This window comes from Pseudopodoces humilis, chromosome 1, assembly GCF_049639895.1.
Source record: "Pseudopodoces humilis isolate 2021_Gansu_Grassland_sample_001 chromosome 1, ASM4963989v1, whole genome shotgun sequence".
In the NCBI taxonomy this organism is placed as follows: Eukaryota; Metazoa; Chordata; class Aves; order Passeriformes; family Paridae; genus Pseudopodoces; species Pseudopodoces humilis.
In genome coordinates, this window is record NC_142200.1 from 67,265,301 (window position 1) to 67,292,967 (window position 27,667).

General features: G+C 37.4%; 1 protein-coding gene across 3 annotated transcripts; it reads right to left on the minus strand.

Moving 5' to 3' along the window:
• Positions 1 to 1,506: 1,506 nt before the first annotated feature.
• VSTM2A (V-set and transmembrane domain containing 2A) lies at positions 1,507 to 26,352 on the minus strand. 3 transcript variants are annotated; one of them, XM_005527829.2, is made up of 5 exons: positions 26,008 to 26,352; positions 23,587 to 23,753; positions 22,432 to 22,482; positions 18,754 to 19,090; positions 1,507 to 2,890 (listed from the first exon to the last, which is right to left on the minus strand). In XM_005527829.2, the coding sequence occupies exons 1-5, from the start codon at positions 26,084 to 26,086 to the stop codon at positions 2,802 to 2,804; spliced, it is 723 nt and encodes a 240-aa protein (XP_005527886.1). In that variant the 5' UTR covers positions 26,087 to 26,352; the 3' UTR covers positions 1,507 to 2,801. The 3 variants fall into 3 exon arrangements, with proteins under 3 accessions (XP_005527886.1, XP_005527887.1, XP_087915659.1); XM_005527830.2 differs by having other exon boundaries at positions 2,757 to 3,012; XM_088059533.1 differs by lacking the exon at positions 1,507 to 2,890 and adding an exon at positions 3,031 to 3,150.
• Between the last annotated feature and the right edge of the window lie 1,315 nt (positions 26,353 to 27,667).

The following is a 27,667-nucleotide window of genomic DNA, read 5'->3' on the forward strand; positions in this document are numbered from 1 at the left end:
CTAAAGAATTTGGGTGTGTTGTTTTGAGAGGGGAAGGAGGAGAATTTCTGTGTCCTCTTAGGATTAATGGTAAATTTAAAGGCTTTCCAAAAGTCCTACAGATTTTTTTTTTTTCTTTTTTGCTGACACATTTGTACACTAGCAGATCACAATATGGGAATATCTTCTGGCTTGCATTACACTAATCCAAGTGGTCTAGAATTCTGCTTTTAATTTCAGCTCGTTCTTTAATCTGAATTCCTAGTACATGGTGATTTATATCCAAGCAGCTAAGAGCATAAAGCAGAACACAGTATCAGTTTAACACAGTAACAACTTTTGCAATGTGAGGCTAAACTGTGCTGTCAAACGCCACATGTCATGATGGGTAGTCTCTATGTGCATACATGGAATATTCATACAAGATCTATGGATACAGTAAACAAATGAAACACATGTGACATTAAACATTTGGTTCCAGTTAAGATGAATGGAAACTGAAGTTTCCAAGCTCCAATCAGGAGATTCTCACATCATCCAGTCATAGATATCCGTTTCAGAGGGAAAATGGAGATTTTTTTCTCCAGAACTCTCAAAGTTTGGTTTCACAGGTGTATCCAGAAAGCGAGACGTCAGAAAAGCTATGACCCTTGACAGTTGTTTTGCTCTTTGTGTCCTCTCTGATCCAAAATACTGGCTTTGATTCAGAATATTTTAATGGGGACAGTTTTTAATTTCTTTGTCAGTACTCTGATAAACTATTGTAAGTATGGAGAAAAACTTTCTCAATCTATAACGTTGCAAGTGGGTCGTAAATTTTGTGTTGGAATAAAAGAAATTTTGACCTTTTTCTCCTGATGGTTACCCCTGATTTGTTTGTATTATACCGAACTTCTGCTCTTTATTACTGCTAAGACTTGTCTAAAACAGAAGACTGGATACTCCCAGTCAAGCTTATACTACAGAATTTATGGGAAATTAAATCTGCACAAATATGTTATCCTCTTCTGAAGCATTAGGTTAACAAAATGTTAATTCTCTGCCTTAATTTGTTCCTTATCTTTTGAAAGTAATGGGAGAAGACATCAGACTTATAAGCATTTGGAAATAAAATGTTAGGACTGTAGAACACAGACTGGCGAGATAATAAAAATATTTTTAAAATTTCTTCTGCTGTACTTACAAAGTGAGGAGAAATCACACAGCTGACCACACTGCAGCTACTTAATGCTGCTATAAATAGATTATAATAAGCATGTGGTGTATGCGATTGTCTGTGCTGATAAATGAAAGGGTGTGAATTTTTCAGCATCAGTGGAATGACGGGAAAAAGAAAAAAACCTTCCTGATTGCAGCTGCAAATGGTAGCAATTTTTGCTTCCTGCATTAATGAATGTAATTCATGTAACACATATTACATCATTCAACAGCAAAATTCTCACATTCAGTTCACAGACAGAAAGTATTTTAATTAGTAATATCAATGAGTAATGACAATCCACTTTCAAAGACACTTCTTTGGCCATGTAGAAGGAGCTGTGATGCAAATATAATTTACCAGTGTAATAAATTCACTTTCCTATAACTTTTTACCAAAAGAACATCCTTAAAGACATGTTCTAGTTTGTCTGTTTTCTGTTTCTAACCTTCCTTTATGTGCAGTATTTGACTGCATACCTGCATTTTACAGTCTCTAGTGATTGAATCACTTCATCTTCTATAAACATCACAAGTTCAAAGAGCTTTCAGCATCTGAACTCCAACACAACATACAAACTAAAATAATTCATTGTCTAGAGACCATAACAAATTTTAATGTGCATTTACAGAGTAAACAGAGGGCTGAAGGAGGTCAAACCAGTCAAAGTGAAGATATGCATTACAAAATCCACACAATTACTGAATTACAAACTAAAAAGTGGTGTTTTATCAAAAAAGGAAATAAAGATGTTTCTTGGTGGCACAACATACAGATAATATTAAAAACTGGCTTGCATGAGGACCAAAGTATGCCTACTCTGAAGTTATATCACATAGACTTTAAGCAATTTACAGAATTTAAGTTAGTTTTGCATATACAGGAGTTGCAAAATTAGATAAAACACACTGAAATATAGAACGCACACACAAAAAAACCAGGATGTATATATATAAACCTCCACATAGTTATCAGGGGTTGGCCTAAGTTGGTACTTGCCACCATTGAACAAGAAATAAACAGAAAGACAGGAAAAAAACCTCAAAGGGAGAAAAGGATAATATATTGAAAAGCAAAAAGAAAAACAAATCTCGAAAGAAAAACAGCCTCATATGTTTTTCAGAAACAACTTCCCCTCATCTGCTGAGCTGCTTTGTAGAATATATTTTCTCCTTCCTATTCCTCATGCAAAGAAAAAAAAAATAAAGAAAAAAAGGCCTTTTAATAAAGTTTGTGTGTATTCCATTTATGTTAAATCACTATGTTTTTTTTCATTATTTGCCTATTTTTGCTCCCAGGCTGGAACGGTTCTTTCAGCATAGGAAACCAAGTGTCATCCATGGTTAATTCTGTAATACTGAAGACTTGAAGGCCAACCCCTGAGAAGTCAAGGATGAGGCTTCTCCTTGCCGAAAGAAAAGGAAACTAGGTCTTGCTGTTACAAAATGCTTGATTACATCACACCAGTTCTCTTCAAAAAGAATATCAGTGATACGCCAAAGAAAATAAGATATATCAAGAAAACATGTGGTATCCTCTTCTTTTTTATATTTATTTTATTTTATTTTATTTATTTAGTAATTTTGTTTGTACTTCCTGAAGAAGGTGCTCCTTGTGTAGAGATTTAGAGTACATTGGGTGCAGAGTGGTGGTTGGAGGTTAGGGTCAACTTTGCTGTCCGCTCCGTGGATTTTACAGGCGATTTGCTCTTTGCTTTAAGAAGAGAAAGTGATATTGGAAAAAGTCAGCACTTTTAGATTAAAGCAAAGCACCCTTCACAAAGCCACAAACAAGAAGCAGGACAGAAAGTCCATGGCTTGTAGCTATCCTCGCACCTGCGGAAGAAGTTATAAGATATTCGCTCATCTTGCAGATTTCCAATGCTCCTTATAAGGCTGTTTTAAACATATACATTTATTTATTTAATTAGCTCGCCAGGTTGGCTCTGGTGCCCATGAATGTCTTGGCATGCACTGCAAATAACAACACATACAAAGTATTTCAGTCCCAGGGAGGTTTTCTTTGTTTTGATTTCCTTTTTTTTTTCTTGTCTTTTTAAACAATATTACCCAATGAAACCATAAACCAAGAGGAACAAAGCCAAACACCTTCCACCTCAGACTGTTCTTTACAAAATCGTTTCCAGCATCACATCATTGACTGCTAACAAAAAGTCATCTAGTGACTAAAGAGTGTTTTCTTGTAAACCAGAGGAGATACAGGCAAATGGCTGTACTATTTACAAGGGGGAAACAGACTGCCAAAAGGTTTGGACTATTTATTTTTTAGAAATTATATTATACCAGACTTTGTTTTCTTTTTAAAAAGCTATGAAAACAGTGGTCCATATAATTATTTCTAAACCCAAGACTTTATATTTAGTATGCTAGCATAATAAAACCATTTGGGGATAGACTGATTAAACTGAAATGTTCATACACCAAGGGCATGAGTATTTAGTTGTCTTACATGCCATGTCTCAGTGCTTGATAACTCCCTGTATCATCTAGAATTACATTCAGAATTTGAAACTAATTACTTGAGGTCAAAACTATAAATGTGATTTGGTAGCACTGTAAGTAGTAGTTCAGATTATAACAGGTTGATGCATGATTAATAGATTTTATAATTGTGTCATATATTTGAAAAGGATAAATATTATTGATGGTTAGATGCATCAGTCCTATAACAAAGTAACAATGGCAATCCATTATAATTATGGATCTGTAATAAATTGTTGGGGTTTTTTAATATATTAATCATGTATAAGATATTTCTGTAAATAACTTAATAGTAAACTAAATTATGGATTTCATTGGAGCCCCCAAAAGCACATGTATGTTATCATAAGGAATATACAGAATGAAAGCAAGAAGAAATCCAGGCAAGTGCTCATTTTTTTAAAGTTTTCAGATGTAACACTGTTCTCTGTATCTGCTAATTGTAAGTGAAGCAAGAATTATTTCTGTTCCTGTCTTTTGTAATGTTTTCCTTCTTGAAATGGGGATTAAACTAAATCACAGATTTTAGATAAACACTGCTTGCTTTGGTAAATATATGGTGTGAGATGTTACATATATAGTGGTTGCCATAAAACACTCTTAGTCCTCTGTCACATGCATAAGACCTTCTAAGCAATAATGACATTTCAATTATACATGTGTGAACTGAATTGCTAAATAAATATTAACTTTTAAATGAAAACTTGTCTAAAAGACATTACTAATGTTTTTCCAAGAGAAGTCCAAGGGAACTTTGAGCTTAGTTTCTACTGAAAGAAGACACGGGAAGCCTACTGTTCTCTTGCCCGTTTGAAAACATAACTTGTGCTACACTCCCATAGTTTGCTGCGTTTCTCAGGACACTTCCTCTGTAATACAAACAAGCAAATACACAAGCAAACTTGCTGCAACCTTTTCCTGTCTGTTGTTCTCACACAAATAATATTTATGATCTTTAACCCAAAAATTCAATTTCAGGTTTTAGTTTTACTGCAGCATGACTTTGTTCTCTCTCTCTGAAAAAGCTGTCATTTGACAGATTTTTACGAAGACTTTTCTTTTCCTAACGAGGTTAGCAAAACTTAGTTAGAATCTTTGTTAGTGTTAGATCATTTCTAGATGCATCGAATTAGTTTTACTTGTTTTATTCCGTTTAATCTTTTTTCTTCTTGATTGAACCAAGGAAATATGTCTCAATACAGCTCTAAAGAGGTCTTTGGAGATACATCTCATCTGCACAAAATACATATAATGGAACTTGGAAGAATGTCATTAATGTATTTTAAGAGGTTTTATAACAATTAATGATGTTACAATTTGAGAATTGTAAAGCTGTAATGTGCAGAAGAGAAAAAATATGATGTAAAATAAGTTTAACTTAAAATATGTCACAGTGGGAAAAGCAGCACCATATTTGCAGATCAAATATTCTCTGATTTTTGTTTTCATTTCACTTTTCTCAATAAGACAATCTGTAGGTCCCAAATTAGGAGGTAATATATAATGCATACACATAGCTTTTTTATTTATAATGATCAGTTTCTGCATAAATCATCGCTTCCCTCCAATTCATTTCACATGTTCTACATCCATGTTCTTCTCTAAACAGCAAGTTTGTTTATCTTGCAGGGGATTTAGATTAGAGTACATGCAGCAAGCTAAAGCAACTCTGAACATATTGGAAAAAATTAGGGGAAATAACAAACAATTTCAGTTCGTATGTGAAGAAAGGGGCTATTTGGATTGTTGGAAAAAACTGTAATAGACAGTGTCCTCTGCAAGGTTTTGGGAACTAGTTATTAGATCTTTTAATAGTTTCCAAAATGCTGTTTAATCCAAACAGAGAAACTTTCTGTCATATCTCAGCCCACATTAAATTGACTTGGAATGTACAGTGACATATATGGCTATTAGGTGTGCTCTCATCTTTTCAGTGATGTTTTATGAAATAAAATTGAAGTTTAACCATAGTCAGGTTTCATTTTTCTTTTCTGGAGAGAAAGAATTGTATTTTTCTTTCATGAACCTTAGTATTTGTTAAGATTTTGCAAGAATGAAAGCTGCAAAAGAAGAACAAGAACATAAATCTGAAAGCAGCTTTTTCCTATTTTTTTTTCCTTTTTCTCTTCTGTCATTTTTGCTCATATTTATTATTTTGTTTTTCATCTTATAAAAGTGACAAAAAGTATCAATAAATTTTCATTTCAATTTAGAATCTGGAAGTCATAAGATGCTTAAATCAGAAACTCAGTTTGACTGTATCCAAATTCAGATTTCCATGCAGGTGTGTTTTTAGTCTACCATTCTGACTAGTACTTGAATAGTATCACCTGAACTGTGAGCATGCTAATGTAAGTTAAAAGTTGTCTATCTGGCTGAGGATTTGCTAAACTGATTACTCATTATCCCACCATTTCAAGCATTGTTTTCTAATTAACAGAATGAGAGAAAAGAAATTTTATTGCAGGTCAATAACACCGGATAGAGCTGGACTGAAATTATGTAATCCTCAAGAACAGTCAGAAGAAGAACTGTCATGTAATATATGTGTGTATTATTTCAATGTTATTAGTTAAATTCCGCTTGATGTGTGGGTCAGACTTTCTCACCACCCTCAGTTTTGCCTTTCAGCTACAGGGATCCAGTTAAATTCTTCTTGTGATATGTAAATCCCCATTAGTCATCTTTTATTTCCTGCTCCTAACATATATCCAAAAGGGCAAATGTCCCTGAAATACTTAGCTTTCTCCTGTAAACAAATGCTATATTGCCAAAGACATGTGATGATAAGTTTTTGTGTAACAGCATGAAAGATTAGTTCATGTCATGTTTGAAATTGTGTTTTATTTGAATTTATGATTTACTTAAATGTTAGGAACACAAAGGAAAAAAATGGTGATAAATAATTGTGACTCTAGTGTTTAAAATTAAAAAAAAAGTCTCTGTCACAAATTCTTGTATTTCAAGGCTCATAGTGTATGAACCCCACAACTAAACAACAATTTTGCTCTGTTAATGAATTTAATTTAGAACACTTAAGCACCGGAAATTATAAAGTCTTAGTAAAATGCAACTGGTCAAATAGGCAGTTACTCATTCCATGCCTGAATACAATCAGGCATGATCCCTTGCCATCACAAGATATTGAATAGACAAAATTTGTCTGATACATGGTATTTGGGGATGCAAGGAGGGATGGTTGAATAATTTTGCCCATATATTTTTCACAACTAGATGAAACACTGAATTGTAAACAAAGCAGCTTCCTGAGGAACTAAAATTTTAGCATCTTCTACTTGTAAGAGTGCCTTACATGGTACACCACCCTGGGTCTCAGTTTGCATCTGCCAGAATTGAAGTTTAGCAAGTTTGACATTCCTTGTGCTTACTAAGGTTTAGGATTTCTCTGGGATGTGAAAGAGTCCAGCATTCTGAGCCTCAATACCTGTCAGAGCCTCTTTAAATTGTCTCTTACAGTTGCATGTACAATGCACAGTGTATTCTCATACAAGTAACAGAAGGAATGTGAAAATTCAACAGCTTTTCCTTAGTACTTTACTAAAAATGCAAGTCTAGTTAAGGTATCCTTGAGTTTCCTTTAAGTAGTAACCCACTGATCACAGGAAAGAGTAATGCCTTTGTAGAGTTCTGACTTTGTGCTGACCAGTACAGGAGAAATACAGCCAGTCACAAAAAAGTTCATCCCAGATTCTCTGTATGTATTACATTAGGCCAAAATACATATATTTCAAAGACTTATATTTGGGCTGTGCTGGGTATGAGTTAATTTTGTTTTCTACTGATTTCTGAAATTGCATAGGTGTTGAAACCTTTAAAGTTCATTTTTCAGGAATTTGTGCCAAGGTTTTCTATCTTTATGTGCCTGGTTTTGCAACATATAGCTTTGCTTTATACTGTTAGGTTTGAAATATTCTTCTTGTCAGCCCCAGTTGAAACCACATGAAATCATAATTTTGCATTATTTACATGCAAAGTAAATAAAAATTCATGAGTAAGTAAAAGTTCATGTGATACCTGCCTTAATTTTACTGGGGACATAAATGAACTATAAGATTACCTGGAGGATATTTGCAATTTTATTTCCATAAAGAAAGGTAAAACCAAGTATGGCTGATTTCATTTGAAATTTTATTTGAGTATGTCCCACACAGGTTTTCAATAAATAGATTCTTCCCCTCTGGCCTACCAATTGCTATCATTCTTATTCTTCTGAATTGCATAAATCACAATTGTGTGTATCTTTTCTATAGTGATGGGATAAATATACTCATTCACAAAGAAATTTTCTTATCCACAAATGTAAAATCCCCCTTCCACTCTCTGGGGGAATGACTTCTCAACTGTGTTTTAGGGCTCAATCATCTGTGTTTGATATTGGAGAACTGAGTGGCTGAATGAAGATGAACAGTATCATTCAATACATTCAATGAAGACCCTTTTGCTTAGGCTTTTACTCCATCTTTCTCCATTAGCTGTGCAGAAATCAGCTTAAAAGAGTGTGATTTGTTCATCACATACTGCAGAGGGCAAATGAATTTGTCTCACACAACAGAAGATATTTAGAACAGGTTATGTACTGAATTTTCCTGAAGTCTACTTAGACTTTGCATTCAGCATGTAGCTCTGTTCTATGATCTGATGTCTATTCATTTTCTGCTAATGATGCCCAGAAGAGGAGATGAGAGAGATGGGATTCTAGATGGATTCTTAATCCTTAGCTTTTACTAGGTAAGGCACCCAGAGGTGTTCAGTCTTGTAATGGGGCAAAAAAAGTTACAACTTTCCAACCCTAATCAGAGGAGAGAGTTCTTCCAGAAATCTGAGCCACAATAACTTCTGGAGCCCTTTGTGGGCTAAGGGAAATCACAGCCTTTACACTGCTGCCAGCTACACCCCAGGTCCTAATGCAAACTTGAGATGGAAATACATGGAAGAGAAAAATACTAGGAGACTTCAAATACTGGTAGCATGTAGGAAAAATGATACTTGGCTTCAGGCAGAGGTACAAAACAAGCCATAGTAAAACAATAAAAGGACAACAGATTGCAGTATGAAAGGGGAAAGAAATAGGAATGGGACTTTGAATGACTTCTGCATTTTCACAATGCCAAGATGGACAGAAGTAAAATTAAGTGTATACTGGTGTGAAATAACCTAGAATTTTACATTCGGATCACTTTCTACATCATTCCTGACATTAACTCCTACCTAGAGAAAAATTTAATTCTTGTCATTTTTGTCTTTCTACTAGAACATATCTGAGAGTCATCATTCCCTGTTTAATTCTTAAAAAAGTGCTCTTGTTCATATCTCATTCTTTAGCCTCATGAGTAGAGTCAGGCTTCCTAATTGGGCCATCATGCACTATGAAAAAGCTAAGAGAATCTCTAATGTCTTTGTCAAAGATGAAAATGAGATCACCAAAATGATTCAAAGCTGTCATCCCTTTCTCTTGAACAGAAAGGAGGGAGGTGTGAGACCTTTAAACATATAATTAAAACGAGTAGTTCATCAACATTTATAGATGTTTGTACTTTTCTGATGAAAATAGCCAAAAGTGACTTGAGTTTAAACACAGCTTTTCAGAAAGATTAACTGGATAGTGTATTTGACTTAGTCAATTTCTCTACCTTCCCTGACTTTCTCAGGAGAATGTCATTCTGCCTACTGTCACAAATGTCCAAACATCAGCCATTTGTAGCAGACATCCTAATTATCTTCCTTCCTTTAGCTGGTTTTAAAACTTGCAAAGTTTTAAAATATTTTTTCACATGTGTAAGTAGTGCATTGACTTCAGCTGTTTCTACTTCAGTGATAGAGTACTTTTTGGGAAAATGGTCGCTAAAAGAGGTATTTGCATATAGTCTGTGAAATGTAAGTGTTAGCTATTTAAATAAAACTCCTGTGAGAAGCAGTCCAGGAAACAATGCCTGTTGCACTAAGTTCAAAGCAGAGGTGGGGGGGGGGGCGGGAATGTGCAAGCTTAACCAAGTACAATTGATAATTGGTCTTGTTTCAGAACAACCAGCAGTAGGTTTGTTGACTGCTCTTATCAGCGATGGGCACTTTTCCCTCTCATTCTTCTCTTTCATCCTATCTCTCAAAACCATGGATAAAAAATATCTTAGACCTTTTTTTAAGTGTGACAGAAAAAAAATATAAACTGGTGCATTTGTATTTATCTGTATGAAATCGCTGATTCCAAAGCAAATGCAGGTTTTTTTTCTGACTGCTCTGTGGTAACTCATCTTGATCCTCTACTTTCATATCATTATGCCCTATACTGAATGAAGGTGGAATTTAGGCTGTTAACAAAATGCTTGAATTGACTATTTTTTTAGTAGCCAGCTTGTGCTTATTGTAACTAAACATGACTCCAGCAAAAACTGCTCAGCATTTTGTAATGTGTATATAAATGTGTGTATATTTCATATATGCCAAATTTAATTTAATGGAGCCATTTTTGAAAGATACCATAAAGCTACAACAGGACTTTTATTTGAAGAAAAAGAGAATAGCATGTGTCTTTTTACCCCTTTGCTTTTGTATCTTGTTAATTCTTTCATCTAGTGGAAAGAAAATTTAGTTGGTTGATACTTAATATTACACTGTCATCTTCAACAGCTCTGTCATGAAAAACATATACAAAGAGGGCATTATAACACAGAGTGAATAAAAATTATGATTTTTTTTGGTAAATACTTCAATATGTGACATGCAGTCCCCCTTTTCTCATTTTTCACACCTGACACTTAGGCTTATATTTGACATACAGTCAATCCAGTCTCCTTCTGTTTACATCATTTATATAAGAGCTATTTTCATGGAATTCAGCTATGTTTCCACTAGATGAGTGTGTTTTCTTCTGATTCCTAGATGGTAAGTGTTTTTAGGCAGGGACCATTCCTCTGATCCTTTGTTTGCCGGGTGAATAATGCAGTTGTTACAGGGATTAGAACAATGTCTATGACTAACAGAAGGTGCTTCTATCTAAGAGCTATGACTCACGAGTTTTTAATGGGTTTAGCTGGAGCAGTTTAAGATGATAGTGGCTCCATCTCTCTGCCTCCCCCTCTTATGGAAATTAAATCCCCAGTAGTAGAAGTGATATAAGCAAACCCCATGCCATCTCTTCACTTATTTTTATTATAAGAGTTCTGTTTTAGTTTATCAGCTGCCATAGATAACTTTATGACAACAGAGAGGCTCGACCCTGCGAACTAGGAAAGCTGAGCAGTGGACACCTATTTCCCCTTGCCATCCAGTTTTGGGGCAATAACTTCTTATTGGAAAAGACATATACTTTGTGTGGCAACATTTTAAACTGCTAGAGCTAAATCGGTGCTCACAATCCAAAGCCTTTACCCTTGTTATTTCTGTTTTGGAAAAAAATTAAAAAAGGATTGAAAAAAACAAAAAAAACACCCATACAAACACAGTACACTAGCTTGAAAATTGTGGATTGTGAGAATGAAACTCAAAGTATTTGTGCCAAATACATCTGATATGAGGGATCAGTCATAAGCATGAAATGTCATTAATCAGAAGACTCTTCAGGTAAAAGATGGTCACTGAGTGGTAAATATTGAATGTGTGGTAATAATTCAGAAAAGTTCAAAATAGGTAACTGACCTGTTATTTTGATAGAAATTTCATACAAGCACAAACCTATGTAGTCATATTAACTAACATCATAATTCTACTAAAGGGCCTTGCACCCTCTGAATGCATAGCTCTTACCCATTTTGCCCCATTACCCTCTGAATGAGATCTACTGCTAGTTCTTAGCTTCATGATTGATTTATTGTTGCTCCTTGACAAAATATCTTGTCTTTTGAACTCTTTCTTTCAGTGGCAAAGAATGAACTGGAGATGGATACACTGTCTTCTGTAGTCTTTTGAAGTCATTTTTATAATTATAATCCTTATAGCCCTGTGGCTGTGATTTGGTGGCCAAAATCCTCAGTCGGTGTCAAAGGAAACAACAGCAGCTGAGGTAATAACAGCAGTAGAAATAGGAATGGCAGCAGAAGTAGCATCCAGATTTTTTCTTTGTATTTTTGTTGGTTGATGAACACACAGATTGAATGTTTGAACCACTGTAAATGAGGCTGTGCAACTTTCACATTTTTAGTCACAGAAAATTAGGCAGCTTTTTTCCAAGACAGCATTCATGAGTAGATGAGGGAACAAATTTCAGTGAGATGGATCTGACTAGAACACCCACACACAGACAGGATAACAATCTGCACTGCCAAAAAGTACAGTGGCAACTTCCTTATGATAGGAAAAAATTGAGTTTGGAGTCTTCTCTCCTCAAGGTAGGCAACAAGATCATTAGTTGCTCTTCAAATATCATCCAGCTTTATCATCAACAAAGAAGAATTAATTGATTATTACTGTAGTGTAAATATAGTAACAGTCTCTGGAATATCTTTGAAGCTTTTAAATTATTTAATCCAATATAAAATCCCTCTCTAGGAAATAAGAAGATACTGAAATTGTTGAGCTTTCTAGCTAGCCTAGGCTAAGGTTTCAAAGAGAAACACTAGAAAAAAAGTTTATCAAAAGTGAAGAAAAAGAACACAGAAAAAAAGTGAAGCAACAAAACCCACCATCAAGAATGCCCTCTCCCCCTGAATCTGTGAGCTGAAAAGAGCAGTTTTCAGGTGTTTTCCTTCCCTTCATTCAGTTCCCAGAAACCTTCACTGTCCTAAACTTTTTCAGGTGGTACAATCAGAGCAAAGCTTCAATTCTTCTCATAATTCACTCTCACATTATGAGTAGAAGAGAATTCATCTTCATCCTTATCCTTTAGCCATTTTTTTTTTGCTATTTTAGATGAATGATATCCTTTAGACTTCAGCAGAGTTGTATCCATTTTAGCCAGCAGATAATTGCACCCATTCCTTCTCATTTTATGTGATGCAAAGGGTTTTCATAAAGAAGTAGGGCACCAGAGATGGGAAACTTCCTGCTTCTCATCTGAAAAAAGCAAAAATGTCCTCTGCTTTGCTGTATATCTGTCAAGTATTAAAAGGGTTGTGTTCTGAAGCAAGGAAATCCCTTCAGTTATTTCAAGAGCAGGCCCTGTCACATATGTTGCAATCTCTGATGACCCAGTGCAATCTGTCTGATTGTGAAGCAATGAAAAGCAATTTGAGTGAGCTGACAAACAAATCATATACAGCTTCCCTCCCACCCTTTTTTTTTCTCTTCTTCCTTTATTTTCTTTTCTTTGTTTACTGAATATGTGCCCACCTGCAATATGTCTAATGATATTTACAAAAGAAAGTTGTATCAGGCATGTAGAACAGAACTACTGTGATTCTGCTACTCTAGGAGCTCTGGAGTGATCTCCTACCAGATTCTTGTATGTTCTAAATGTGAGGTTAGTCTGAAAGGTTTCTTTTTAAACAGCTAAAAGAAAGGAAGACATATGATTAAGTGCATATGTAGCAATGACAGAGTGTGAAACACACTGGCAATGCTACTGAAAGAATAGGAAAGATCTCAGTACATGTGCATTATATAAACTACAATGGAGATGGGTAAAGGGCAGAATTATTTTCTTAGACTTTATACATTTAGTTTCAACTGTGTCTTTTCTCACTATTTCATTACTGGCTTCATAATAGAAAAATACCTAATGCAGCATGCAAATACCATAATTTTTACAGAAATATGAGTTACAGTGATGCTGTCAAATATTTAACAACAAATCCCATTATTGTTTGAAGAAATTTTAGAAGAATTTTAGAATTTTTATTTTCTCATGTGACTTAATATTAGTGATTAACCATGGGCATAGCTAAGGTTGAAAATAATATCTCTGATTTCAGAAAGAATATCTTTGTAATGAGGCATACCTAAGTACTTAGTCTGGTATGGGCATGGGGGATTGCACAACTGCTCAAACTTGTAGAACAATAAAAAGGAACAAGTAGTGGCTGGTGATTGCTTTCTCCTCTTAATTCTCAAACCCGTGTTTTTATAAGAGGGATAGAAATGAATAGAGATTGGCAGTGGTATAGTTATGGTGATTGGCAATGGCAATGAGGGATGGTTACAAAAAGTAGGTAATGTGCTTGTGACAGGAGTTAGAATTGCAGATACAACGAGTTTGTTTCTGGGTAGAGGTGAACTAAGCACTAGGAACAGGATTTTAAGTACTTGTATGCATTCTGTTCTCTCAGTAAGTACACACATATAAGAAATTAGTATGTGGGTTTTTAAAAAGAAACATAAGGCATTATTTAGTTGATTTTGCATTGGAAATCCTGGTCTTAAGAAAACAGAGTGGTGGGTTAGCTACTGTAAAGATGCTTTGTCAATGAATTTATTCAGAGCATGTTAGCATTTCTCAGATGTTTACAGTTTCAAGGTCAAGAGCTAACTAGTTATTAGGGCTACATCAACTAATATGGTTTGAATTGATTCCATTATTTTGAGAAGCTAAAATAAGTAGAGCAGCATCTTTTCATGAAGAGGGAATCAAAGTGTATATTTCAAGTAAAAAAAGAGGTTGCAGTCTATACAGCTGTAAATTGGAATAGTGTTTTTGCAAGTATTTCTTAGAACAGCTGAATAATGTTCAGAACAAGAACAAAACCATTACTGGGCTTTTGCTTTCAGGAAGTCCAAAGGACTTGACTTTTTGCTATGCCACAATCACAGTAATGGTTGGTGCCTCCCAACCTTATGGGCACTTAGTTTCTAAAACAGTAACTATGAAAGACAAAGATTCTTTTAGGGAAGAAAGCAGTAATGGTGGCTGTCACCTTGTGGCCTCCACCTGGTGGAAGCTAGAGCAGATATTTTGTGCCTTTGCTTTGAGAGGAGATGGAACATAAATAGAATAAAAATAATAAAAGAATATAGGTTTTTTTATAGTAAAAAAATAAAAATAATTAAAAAACCCAGCATGGAAACTGGTTTATATCCTAAAAGATTCCAAACTGGACATAAAATTTGTGCTTAAAATAGGTTGATGATAAAAGTTTCCTGATTCTGTAGATAAAAATGGAGACAGGAAGTAATGTTCTCAGTTTATCAGTATGAACAGACTGAAGGAAAAATTTTTATCCTCTTTGTTTTGCATTCATGCCTGATGATAAGCTTCTCAGTGTGGTTTATGATGTCAGGAATCCAGGTCATTCTGCCTAGGTAAGAACCACCTTCTCCTTTGAGTTCCTTTTCAAGTCACTTGTTGGAACTCTGCAATCATCACAGAAGTTCTGGCATGTAGATAGCTGAACAGATGAATTTGTTACTTCATGAAAGAATGAAAAGTTGCTAGAAATGTGCAGAGTCTGTATATAAGCAGGCAGAAAATTGACCTAATTGTCACTCCTTCATTTATAATTCTCTGAGACTGATCTTCTTGAGTCTGAAAAGCAACTAATGGCTTTGAGTGCTTTAACAGAGCATTGGCAGAACAGGAAGAGCTTGGGGGATATACTCGTTCTCAGCACAACAAATTCTTCAGCTGGTTTTGTTGCTATAAATGTTGAGTGATTTGAATGCAGGCAGTAGAGTTACTTTAGATTTGTATCCATGAAACAATGACATTTGCTGCAGTTTGGAGATTATTTGGATTCCTTTCACCTGAACTCATTTTAGCTCTTGGACCCCATTTAATTCCTTAGAATTGCAAAGCTTTCTCATAACTCTGTACTTTTACCTTTGGAAAAAGATAGGTTGTTATGAATTATTCAGGGAAAAAGAAGTGCATCTCACTCCTCCTGCATAGGACATTTTTGGATGTATACAGATTACTCTGTCAAATTACTATTCATTCCTATTAAGCTGTGATGGGTTACTTCATTTGCTGCAGCTCATAATTATAAAATGAAAGGGTCAAGCTATGTTGGCTTTGACTTCTGCTTCCCTGACTTTTTGACTTTGAGATAGTCATTTAGTGCTTCTTACTATATTATATGAATACTCTCTGTGGGAGGTGTTCTCATTAGCTATTTCTTCCTGTATTGAATCTACATTATGCTTACAGTAATAATTTTTTTTTTTTTCACACTCACATAATGCTTTTCAGAGCAGTGCAAAATACTGAATGGGCTTTGTAGCACTTTAATTTGTCAGCTGTGGCTATATAGTTCCATGACAGTTATCACAGATATTCTTACTTTTGAGCAAAGTAAGAGAATAGCAGAAATATCTTTCAGTTGGGAAGTGCTGATGTTTTAAAATGGTAGTGACTATAAAATGCTTTTATAGAGCTACATAGTAATATATATACTGTTAAGAAAGAAACAAAATTCTGCAGTGTACTTCAGGATAAAAGGAGTTGAGCAGAGTGTTATCTACCTTTTAAAATTAAATTTTGGGGACAAAATATTCATAGTCAATTTTTCATATATTATTAGCTGAGTTCTTCAGCAGTAGCTGAATAGAGAATTCAAAATAATTCCACAGTGTCAGGTTTCCCATTGTTGTAAATGTATTTCACAATAATCTGTGAGCACAGCAGTCAAATTTATTGTTTGCCAAAAACTACATACCAGCTCTCTATACTGGAGAATATTTGATAAAATTACCTGTGGTTAATAGTACTTTTCTCTTCAAGCAGTGGTGCTGAAGTCAATGTTTTACTCAACGTGAACAAACATCACAACCTGTATGTCTTTCAAGTAGAAATATGTACTTAATTATGATACATTTGTATCATACAAACGTTTTTCTAAGTTCTAGGCTGGATGGATACATTGCTTACATATAATATAATCACACAGCAGTCTTGAGCATGCATAAACATGGTTAGCATGATGTTAAAGAGGGGAAGACTTTCTCGTTTGATAAAGTAAGCAGGCTGTGTTGATTCTGTATCATAAAAAGACTATTAACTTCTATGACACCTCATTTCTGCTTTCTTTGAGGTCTCATGACTGACATATCCCTCAGCTGAAGCTGCTCTTCCAAGTTAGATAAAGCTAAAACTCCCCATTTCCTTATGTTTCTGTGGGTATTTCTATTACTGTAGAACAACTGTAAAATGGAATGAAAATCCAAATCTCACCACAGCTGGAAGAGCCAGGCCAAGATATTTTCAAGTAAAGAAAAGAAAAGCTTGGTTCTCAACAGTTGAACTGATGTTTAAAATCTGATGTCAAAAATGTCACCAATTATTTGTGTACAAGTGACCACTAAATTCAAATTAAGCATACAAGTGATTCCTGATACACTTTTATTTCTTCAGAATATAAGCTGCACCTCTGATGAATGCAGTATTTGTCTGTGTTTTGTCATAAAAAATTATCTAAAAAAACTAAACTATGTTTTATTTGTTCAATTTTTAAATTATTTTTCATTAGGATTGTCTGTACTTGATCCACATTAATTTTTGCTCAACTAAAAAATTAGAGATTTTTTTTTTAACAGAGATCTTTTAATATAATAACCTGTAAGGTCTCAAATAAGAAATGTCAAGTAATCAGACTAAGGACATAAGCTTGGACTAAGGACATAAGCAATACTATAGAGTAAATTATATATACAAAATGATTGAGTGGATTAGCTGTTTTGTGCACACTTCAGCTGCAATGCAGTATAGTCTGTTGCTACATATTTCCTAAACTTTGGATTTTTTAAATTAATTTCATGTAGGATGGAATAGAAAGCAGAGTTTTCCCTTTATGGGGAAATGTATGAGTCCAAGGGAAAATAAGAATTATATACCTTTACCTGATAGGAAAGCCATTGTAAAATGGTGGTTTTAGATCAAGTTAAATATTTATTTTCTTCTAACAGCTTAAGTATTTTTGGAAGAGCTTAAAAATGAAAGTAGCAGCTCCATTTCAGGGAAAGAAAACTGAATGTAACTTATATAAGTTTTAAAAAGTGTATACAGAGTTAAAATAATGATAGTATACACATCACCTTTTTTAACAGCAATAAAAATTTTTATATTAATAATCATATTGTTCCAATCTGTAAGGAAATGCATTTTCCTTATAAAAAAGTCTTTCTAGGTTTTCTTGACTGTAATTTTGAAGTGATTTCACAATAGGTGTGCAATGGAATTTGTTGTATTCACAGTTTTTGATTTAACAACATACTAGCAGAAAAATGATGCATCAGAGTTAATTAGCTTCCATTGGTAGGTTGTGATTTTGTGCCTTACATTGGCCCTTGGTATAAATAGAAATAACTCAGAAACCCTTAAACTTGCTGTTTGTTTTCCAGAGGATATTTAATAATTTACAATATCTCCATTTTTATCTTGTCCATTTCTCTATTGCCTTCATATAGAACTGCACTTCCTGTATATTCATGTACCTTTGCATAACTGTGAATTTTACAGTATCAATGTAGAAAATGAAGACTGATATTGTTTATAGGTTATGTATGCAGTGCTGAACAAAATCCCGCCAATAAAATGTATAAAATGTTAATTTCTACATGACAGACAATGGAGGAACTGCCATTTTAACCCTTGATTCAAAGCCAATGATCAAGCATCTGAAGATGACAAACACACATTCTGTGACACACCCATGGTCTTTCTAAAGCCTACACAACAGAGAAACTATCTGGTGTATCTAAGTTCTGTTTAGATTTCGAAGTCAAGTTCCCTATGAAAATAGTATTGACAGCAAAAGTAAATTAATTTAACAAATGTTGAAGATATAAGGTGACTGGTGTAAAATAACTTAGGAGGAAAACACATCTGGATGAGTGTTTTATTTAATTTATCATGCACAGGCATCTTAAAATGAGTCATTTGCTTACATGCCCCTGTCTCTCCATACGCACTACAGGGAAAACTAAGCTTTGATTTGAGACCTAGTCTTAGGTGGGTAAAACTGGTAGAGATAAAATTCAAGTATAGAAGTTTAAAGTTTTTTGCTTCTTCTGCTCAAAAATTTATTCTTCAGATTTTATGAAGTAAAGAGATAGCAGGAAGAATAGAACCAGAGAGAAGGAGGAACAAACGAGCACCATATTCTTCCTAGTCACAATTCCTGGTTACCTTATGGTTTAGCCTCCTTTTACACGCTGTTAAGCAATCAAATGAAAGCTCAAAATGCTTTACCATACCTGATTGTGGACTTTGTTTGGGGATTTTGGCTGCTGCTTCAGGACTGGAGGTGGCACGTACACGCTGATTGGCAGAATTATGGATGCTACTTGGGACAGCTGCTGAGATGTTTTTACGAGGTTTCATGTCTTGCAACCACATTGGGGATGCCTCAAAGGCTTGCATTCGCCGAGAGTGGCTATTAGCATTGACTTTGAGAAATGCCTGGGCCTTGTACTCCTGAAGGTCTCCATAGTTGGCATCGGTCACCCTGCACTCATACAAGCCTTCATCCTTTTTCCTCACTTTTGAAATCTGCAGCTTGTGGGAGATGTCATTCCCTTGTACTTTCACTGTCTGCAAATTTTCCAGGTGAAAAAAAAAACCACAAACCAAACAAACAAACAAGCAAACAAAAAGAAAACAAACAAAAGAAAAAAGAAAAAAACATAAATTCTTTATTAGGAAAAACTTTATGGACATAGCACCAATTTACTCAATGGTGTGATTGTGCTTACTGCAGGGAAGTAACATCAAGGATGAGTATGGCTAATTGTATCTATGAGGATGCCTGACATCTTTCCAAATCTGCTTAGATGGTTTGCTCTGAAATCTAATTAGCCTCAAGGAAAAACCCCAAACTACCATATTCATTCCAATTAATTGCTTAAGATCATGAACATTCTTAATGAGCTTTCTTATGTAAACCTAGTATCTGTGCACTTCATTGGTTAAAACTTTCCAGTTAGTTGACTTTATTGAATAATTCAGTTTCTGAACTAGTACATTAACAATTTTGTTGGAGATACTCACCAAGATTTAAACTATGTTAATACCTATTTATTAGATTAGCTTGTACTCTTCACTACATTGAAACTATATTTTACATTCAGTTTTCCTCCTTCAAGTGTGTCTAAACATTTGGTATTTTTTTCTGTTAATGATAACAAGACATATTATGTCAGGTTGTTTCTTTTGTCTTGTTTATCTGTGTACTTGTTAGAAGCACATATTCAGAACTGTTTTAAGAGGCGTCAGTTAAAAAAAGACTCCTGATTTATTTTTAACTATTTCTAATATCTGAGGGCAGCATATTTTTATTTCAGATAATTAAAGCATACGAGTAAATTAAAAACCAGAAATGTGTGATATGTATTAATATGCTTTGAGAAAACTTAACACAGATTCCTTTCTGTATGTTCATCGCTTTAGAGAATTTATATTTAATTAATTTCCTATTACTCTCTATCTGAATTGGTATCTGTTGCCTCACAGGAAGCCAGTTAAAAGGTATTCAGTGGGATATAAATCTTCAGCTTTGAAGAACTTCTGAACCTGGTTTACTTCCACCATTACATAACCTGAATGCAAAGGTTGCTTTGTGTTGTATCAATGACAGCCAATAAGGACACATCAAGATGATGAATACATGGTAGATCACAAAAACAGAGGACTGCTAGATTGAAGCTAGACATACATTTTTGGGGATTGTACAATATAGTGCTTCTGATAGCTTGGCATACTGTATTAACCAGTGTTGGCAAGGCACCTATTCTGCCTTCTTGATAAATTGTAAAGTAATACTTGAAAATTTGTCATTGCTTTAAGGTACTGGATGGACTTTATAGCCTGTTGTGTTGTACCCAGCTCTGAATTTATACATGAAAAACATGGATTACATACATTTACATATTACAGGCATATTGCATAGAAAGTGCTGGATAGTTATTCAAATCATATTCAATAATAATATATCTTTACTGAACAATTCATGTCCAGAAAAATGATTAAAGAAGATTCATATGAATGGAAAGAAGATTGGTAGGTCATATTGTGCCTTCATTTCTTCCTACACAATAGCCACAAAGTTAACAGAGCTGCATAGCCCTGGTGAGAAACAGAATTGTTTTCGACTTTCGCATTTGAAATTTAGAAATTGTTGCAGGCAACACATATGCATGTTTTCAGTTCATGCTGCTTTATCATTTAGAACAGATAGAAATGGTGTATTTCAGCACACATCTACCATTTCTTAAAATATTTATTAAATGTACTTCAGTTTTCTCTTCATGATGATGATTTACATTAGTACTAATGGATCTGTGTATGCCTTCAAAAAAAAATAGGCTACATTTGCAAAAAGTAGACATCTACATAATGTTGACTATTTTTATTACAAATATAAATGTTTTATGCAAACTTATAGGAGCACTGTAAATACCTTCTCATTAATTATTATTATACATAATGAAGGAGGTTTGTAACTTCAAAGATCAGATAAGCTTTACAGTCTATATTGTGTCTCAGTTCTTATGGATTATTTCAGGGATTTCAAATGAGCCATTATTGAAAAGGAACGAATTATCTGCTAGCCCTATGTTTAATGGAATAGTATCCAAGGACCACATGTGAGCCTCATTTCTAAGACAGTCTACAAATGCAACTGAAGATATGGTCCATGTCATAAATTGTTTCTAGTCAATGGTGAGAAGTAACACAGAAAATATAAGTATGGCTAGAATATGTATTGTGCTGAACACAGCACACCTGACTTCTCATTTAGACTCTTCAGCTATACTTAGGTGCACTTTGACCTGTTGCAATTATTTGGTTTGCTATTTGTAGACATCAAAAAACAGCAGAGTAAAGGATTTGTCAGAAATTATTCCCCTTTATTTGTTGCTGTTTTAAGCTTTGTTAGTACTTAAAGTCTTGTCTGCAGCTAAAAAGCACTTCCAAAGCGATTGTGTCAGAGAAAGGGAAAACCCCTCTGGGCTCAAAGGGAACATTCATGCTGCAGTATCTGCTAAGTGTCTGTGTCTTTCCACTGCAGTGAGCACCCACACATCATCCCACCACCACACATTTCTTGGGATGCTGAGGGAGGAGGATCTGACCTATTCTGAGATCAGAAGCAGCCTTTTGGCTGTGCCTGACTCAGGACACGAGTCGGCTGTGGAAGGCATCCTCTCCCTGTAGGGAACAGCTGGAGGGGAAATGGAGCAACGCTGCTTTATAAATCTGTTGAGATAAGATTCTGGCTTAGTCTCCAAGCAGCAGATTGGTAACTCTGGTGTTAGAATCTCACTTTCGTAAAACAGAGTCTCGGTGGCCAGAAGTTGATTGCTCCCAGTGGGGAGGTTTTGTCCAAAGACTTTCTGAGCTTGCTTTCTGCCAGCGGGTATGGACCTGAGAAAACACCCATTTAAGCAGTTGCACACCCGACTAATGGGAAGTGCAGCTTCACGGGCGAATTTCAGCCTTAAAACCAACCTTGGTGTGCTAAGTTAGACTCAGCAGTTACCCAGAAAAGAAATGCAAGGATGGGTGCAGGCTGCACAGGGTACAGGGTACAAACAGGGTCTGCCAATGGACTTTGCCTCGGCCGGGATGGTCGATGCCTCCATGTCCATGGGTGTGGGGGGCTACATGGGGAAAGGCTGTCCTGACATTTTCTGCCAGGACCAGCAAGGAAGTAGTCACAGAACTATAGAATCAACTATTTAGGCTGGAAAAGACCTCTAAGACGATCGAGTCCAACCGCTGAACTGCGGGCTGCCAGCACCCGCAGTCTGCAGCGCGGATAGGGAGGAGATGCGAGGCAGAACCAGACTGGAAGCTCAGAGACGGGGTGGGCCCTGACTGGGGAAGGGACCCCCGGCCGGCGGGGAGTGCCCACGCCCTGCGGCGACACTTACGCTGATCTTTGTGCCGTCGCTGTCCAGGTCCCGCTCGGGCAGGAGCTCCACCTGCAGGGAAAGTAGCGCCGCCGTGGGTCTCCGGCCCTGGCCCCGGCCCCGGCCCCGGCCCCGGCCCCGGCCCCGGCCCCGGCCCCGGCCCCGCTCCGCGCCCCGCTCCCGCCCCGCCGCGGAGCCCGCGCAGCCGCGCACCGCGCCTGCCACCTACGGGCCGCGCCGGGAACAGCCGGGGAACAGCCGAGCGTAGCCGGGCACAACCGGGCACAGCCGGGTAACAGCCGGCCACAACCGGGGAGCAGCCGGGCATAGCCAGGCACAGCCGGGCATAGCCGGGTAGCAGTCGGGCACAGCCGGGTAACAGCTGGGCACAACTGGCGAACAGACGGGCATAGCCGGGCACAGCCGGCACTGGCGGCCGAGGGGCGCCTACCAGAGGACCCTCCGCCCTCCCGCCTGGAATTGGGAGTCTTTTGCCGAGCCCGGTAAGGAGATACCATCGGCCATAGGGACGAGCATCCCTGGATGGCAGTGTGAGTGGACATGGCCCTTCCTGTTCCGCTCAGAAGGATGAAATCACGCTGTTGACTGATTTTGGGGTTTTACTTCTTTAGGGGCATTGGTTCCCCCCTGCCTCCCCCTCCCCCTTCTGCGTGTGCCCTCCTGTGGCAGCTGCATACGGAGTTAGGGCTGCCAACTCGACTGCGCTAGCTGGACATTGAAAGGCACGTGTAGGATCTCGTCACATGGGAAATACAAAATTCCCACAAGGAGCTATCTTGGAACATCTGCTTTCCAAGGGAAAATTAAATAGGGAAAAGCAACAATAGATAGATAGATAGATAGATAGATAGATAGATAGATAGATAGATAGATAGATAGGCAGGCATGTGGGGAAATAGACTTTGGCAAATCCGTGTGGTTTTGTGAACAGCCCTAGCTGCATCATGAAGTGTTAGGCACCAAAGGCACTATCCCCTGAGGTGGGCATTTTTGTCTTCAGGTTCCTGCTCTATTATTTTATAGTCAAAATTAAATCCCTAGGAAGATTCAGAGCCTTCCCTCTGCTCTTCTCTTCTTTCCTTCTCCTCTTTCCTCCCCATCCTTTCTGCAGCATTCTCCAGATGGTTTTGGGTCCCCATGGCAGAGGATCAGTACCTGAGTGCCTGTCACCTCAGCTCCAGCCTCTTGGTCCTCAGCTGCCCGCAGAAACCACCACTGGATTTCAAGGTACACCGAAGTAGAGCCACTTTGGAAAGCACAAGACATCTCCACATTCTGCCCTTCAGTGGCCGTGACATTTCGGGGAAACTCTGTGAATTTTGCTGTAAAATAAATGCATAACATGTTGCTACCTACTAATCATTTACGCTCTGCTTCTTGTGTTGTCTTTTTTACGTTTTTATTCCCCCATACCCCTCTTTTTAAATTAACTGTTTTCTTATTCCCACTCTTATAATTCCCCCCCCCCCCGAGTTTCCCACACATTACCCACACATTATCTCCTCTGTTTTTTCTCACACCCAGGTATGTTTTTCCTCTCTTATGCGCAAATCCACCTTCTTTACACTCTCAATTCTGCTCATGGGAAATGCTATAGATCCCCCAGCTTGCTCCCACAAGCTGGTGAAGTTTCACATAATTAGGTCCGAATACCCTTGGGCAGAATGCAGAATTTCATCAGACTCACTGAGGGATTTTGTACAAGACCACTTTAGAAGAGTGAAAAAAATCAGACTGATTTACTATATTTTGTAGTCCTGTGAATTATTAAATGTTCCACAGCCAGCTGAAGCAGCTGTTGGCACAGGCACCTCTGGGTACTCTTCTGAGTGAGTGTTACAATCACTCGTCAAATGTCCTTTCCAAAGGGTTTACCTGACTTAGTTACTTAGATTCTGAGAACCTCTGCTTGCATAATCAGACCAAAAATCAATTCACCTTCTGTTTCTCAGTCCCAGCAGACACTTTCTAGAATTAACCTTCATATTTTTATCTCAGTCTTTCAACAAACAGGATCTACCCATTTCAGTTTACCACTGCTAGGTATAAAAGCTAGTGCTGATAGACGTTGTCCAAGACATCAGTAATTCTTTAAGTCTCTGTCTTTACTTCCTTCTCATCCTTCCTATCACTCACTTTAAAATTGTGCAACATAGTGAATCATGATGGTCAAGTGAGGGGGATTGCAGACAAACAATCTAATAAATAAATGCTGTGTTTCAAGAAGAGGTAAATTTGGAAAGACTCTGCAATGTCGCTTTCTGTTATGAATTGCTACAGATTGACTAAAGCATATTATGATCTGAAGGAAATGTGATGCGAAAGAAATATTGCTCATTGTCTCCTCCCCTCTTCCCCTCTCTTAATAGTCTTCCTAGCCAACCTGGAATTGGTGGGATAATTTGGTAACCAGTGTTACTTCTCTTTCCCCTTACATTTGTGCCTGGCAACATATTCAAAGCTGCTAGCTTTATATTTCACGGTGCCCTTTTTTCTGACCCCCACCCCCACCAGCCAGCCATTGCTAGTCACGGACTTAAACTGCCAAAAGGACCGTGCATTTTGTGCGTTCGGGGATAGTAAGTTTGTTCTGGGTTTTTTTCCGATTTGCTCCCTCTGTCCCCTCCTGGTCAGTACGTGTGAGCGGCGTTGGGACACGGAGGGGAACACTGCCGGCATCCCCCCGGTGGCACCGCCAAGCGCAAAGCCTCGGGGAGCTGCGGGCAGGGGAGGGCGAGCAGCGGGCGGCGGGCAGGGGCGGTGGGAGGGGGCAGCAGGCACAGGAGCAGGAGGGGGCAGCGGGAAGCGGACTTGATCTGTCCATGGTGCTGACGGCGGCGCCGCAGCCTCGGGGTCCCGAAAAACCGGCTCCTGCAGCGCCGGGGCTGCTTGAAATGCAAGGCGCGCCTTTCAGCGGAGAGGGAGGGAAGGAGCCGACGGGAGTGGGGGAGGTATTCAAAGAAGTCGGTTTTGTCTTTTTCTCCCTTTTTTTTTCTTGTTTGGTTTGTTTGTTTGTTTGTTTGGGGGAGAGTGGTAAAAAAGCACGTATTCACGGAATAGGAATGAAGGTCTGACTGAGGGTTGCAGGATAATAAGAAAGGAAGGGGAAGGCAGCACGGAAGGAGACTGCAATATTTTAAGAGAAGCAGTAGGTTTAGCCAGCCGGTATTTGGTCTGAATGCAACAATTATGCATGCACGGGTAGGTGTTATTGTATGCAAACATGCCTGTACAACAACATGCATAACCCAAACATATGCATGTCCATTCCCCAGCACCCCTTCACTCCTCTGCAAGGTGCCTGTTATTTCCCTCTTTGCACTTAAGTAAAGGAAGCCTTTTATATTTCTACTTTGGGGAAACTTCTCATTTCTTTTCCTATTTACAGACAGTTTTATCTGTACAAACTAAATGTAAACCTGATACCTGGTGTCCTCATCTCTTACACATTTTAGTTGTTTTCCTTCTTTTTCCCTGTCTTCCTTTCCTCCCCCCCCTCCCCACCCCAATCCTGTTCTCAGACTGTTTTAGCATAGCAAACCAGACACACACATATTTGACAATAAGTGATCTTACCTTGGGTAGAAAATCCTTGTTGAATATACATAACTGAAAAGAAAATGAATCCAATATAAGCTAGAAAGATCCCCATCATTCCAAAATGAAGAAGTCACATCAGGGTAAAAAAAAAAAAAAAACAAAAAAAAAACAAACAACAAAACAAGCCAAAGGTGTCCTCAAAAAAGAAAGAACTGATATATAAGTGTATATATATATTTCAAATATCTGAACAGAAAGAAATTTTCAGTGTTACAAAAAAGCTCTGTATTGTAGCCCTGGCTGCAACACTGACAGCATTCTGCTGCTCAGTGGAGTCTTTTTCTTTGAGAAGAGCGAGTATTGCAATACAGTGTGGTTCAGATGAGCTGTCTCGGGCGCTGTGTTGCTTGAAGTCCAGATACAGACTAAAAAAAAAAAACCACAAACCGTTGAAAAGTGGGTATCAGCTGCCTTCTGTGCCTTTTTTCAGCTACCTGGCAGCTTCGTCCAATGTCAGCTCTTGCTGCTCAGGATGGTGTGATGACTGCCCTCCCTACACACTGATCCAGCTTGGGAAGAGAGGAGTAGGGGAAAGAAAAGGAGGGGGAGCAGGGGGAAAAAGAGAAGTCTAGTGTGCTTGTATTGCTACAACTTTTCCTTCTAATGGCTGCGATAATGCCTTTAACCCTTCCCTCTCCCTTCCCATACTCTACACCTCTACCTGTTCTAACTTCTACTGCCTCTGATGCTGGGGTAAATCTGCGGGTTCTTTGGTGGGTTTTTCTTTTGTTTCATTGGGGTTTTGGGGTTATTTTTTGAATAGTGTACAGTTTATGATAGAGGGAGTTTTTATTGTACTGATGTAATCTTCTGTGTTTCATCCCAAAACACTCAGTGGCTAAGAGGGCAATGCAGTGGTTTGATTTTTGGTGAGTTAAGCTGTTTTTGTTTTCTCCTTTTTCTTTCCCTCTTACAGGATCAGAGTGGAAAATAGTTACCCAGTAATCCTGTCACACTTGCTTTTTCCTGCTCCAAATAGCTATGCTTCTGGCATCTTACATTAAAATTACTTCATTTTGGCTTCAAAGGCAGATAAGGAGGATGATGCTTGAAGTGAGCTTAGGTTGCATTATACACATATCTACATAAAAAATATTTAACTAGATAAAAATAGATTTTCATATCTTACAGATTACCCACATTCATGTATATATTTACACCAGAGAAGGTGTTTAAGTATATTAAAGAATGCTTTCTCCTGCAGTGAATCTTTTCTTCCTTGCTCCCTGTTTTCTGCCTATGTATATTGTTAATGTTCAGATAAGAGACTAACCTTGACTGTGTTAGGTATTCAAAACACCCTGAAACACATCTGCACTGAGAGAAGCTCTCTGGCTGAAATCACCCTGCTGCTTGTAGTAAGAAGCCATCTAGAAAGTGCTTGTTGAACTAAGCAATCACCAAATACCTTCTGAAGGCTGAGACAAAGATTAAATAGAAACTGAAAAGAGCACCTGATAATCACTCAGACAGGCAAATAGCTGAACTTAACTGCTAATCACAAACTAAAAAAAGCTACAGGATGGTACCAAATTAAGAGGATTTTAACTACACAGGCAGTATGTTTTTCTGGAACAGGACACGTTCTGTCATTCCTGGCAATGGGAGTACACTGGTTGCACAATGGCACAAAATG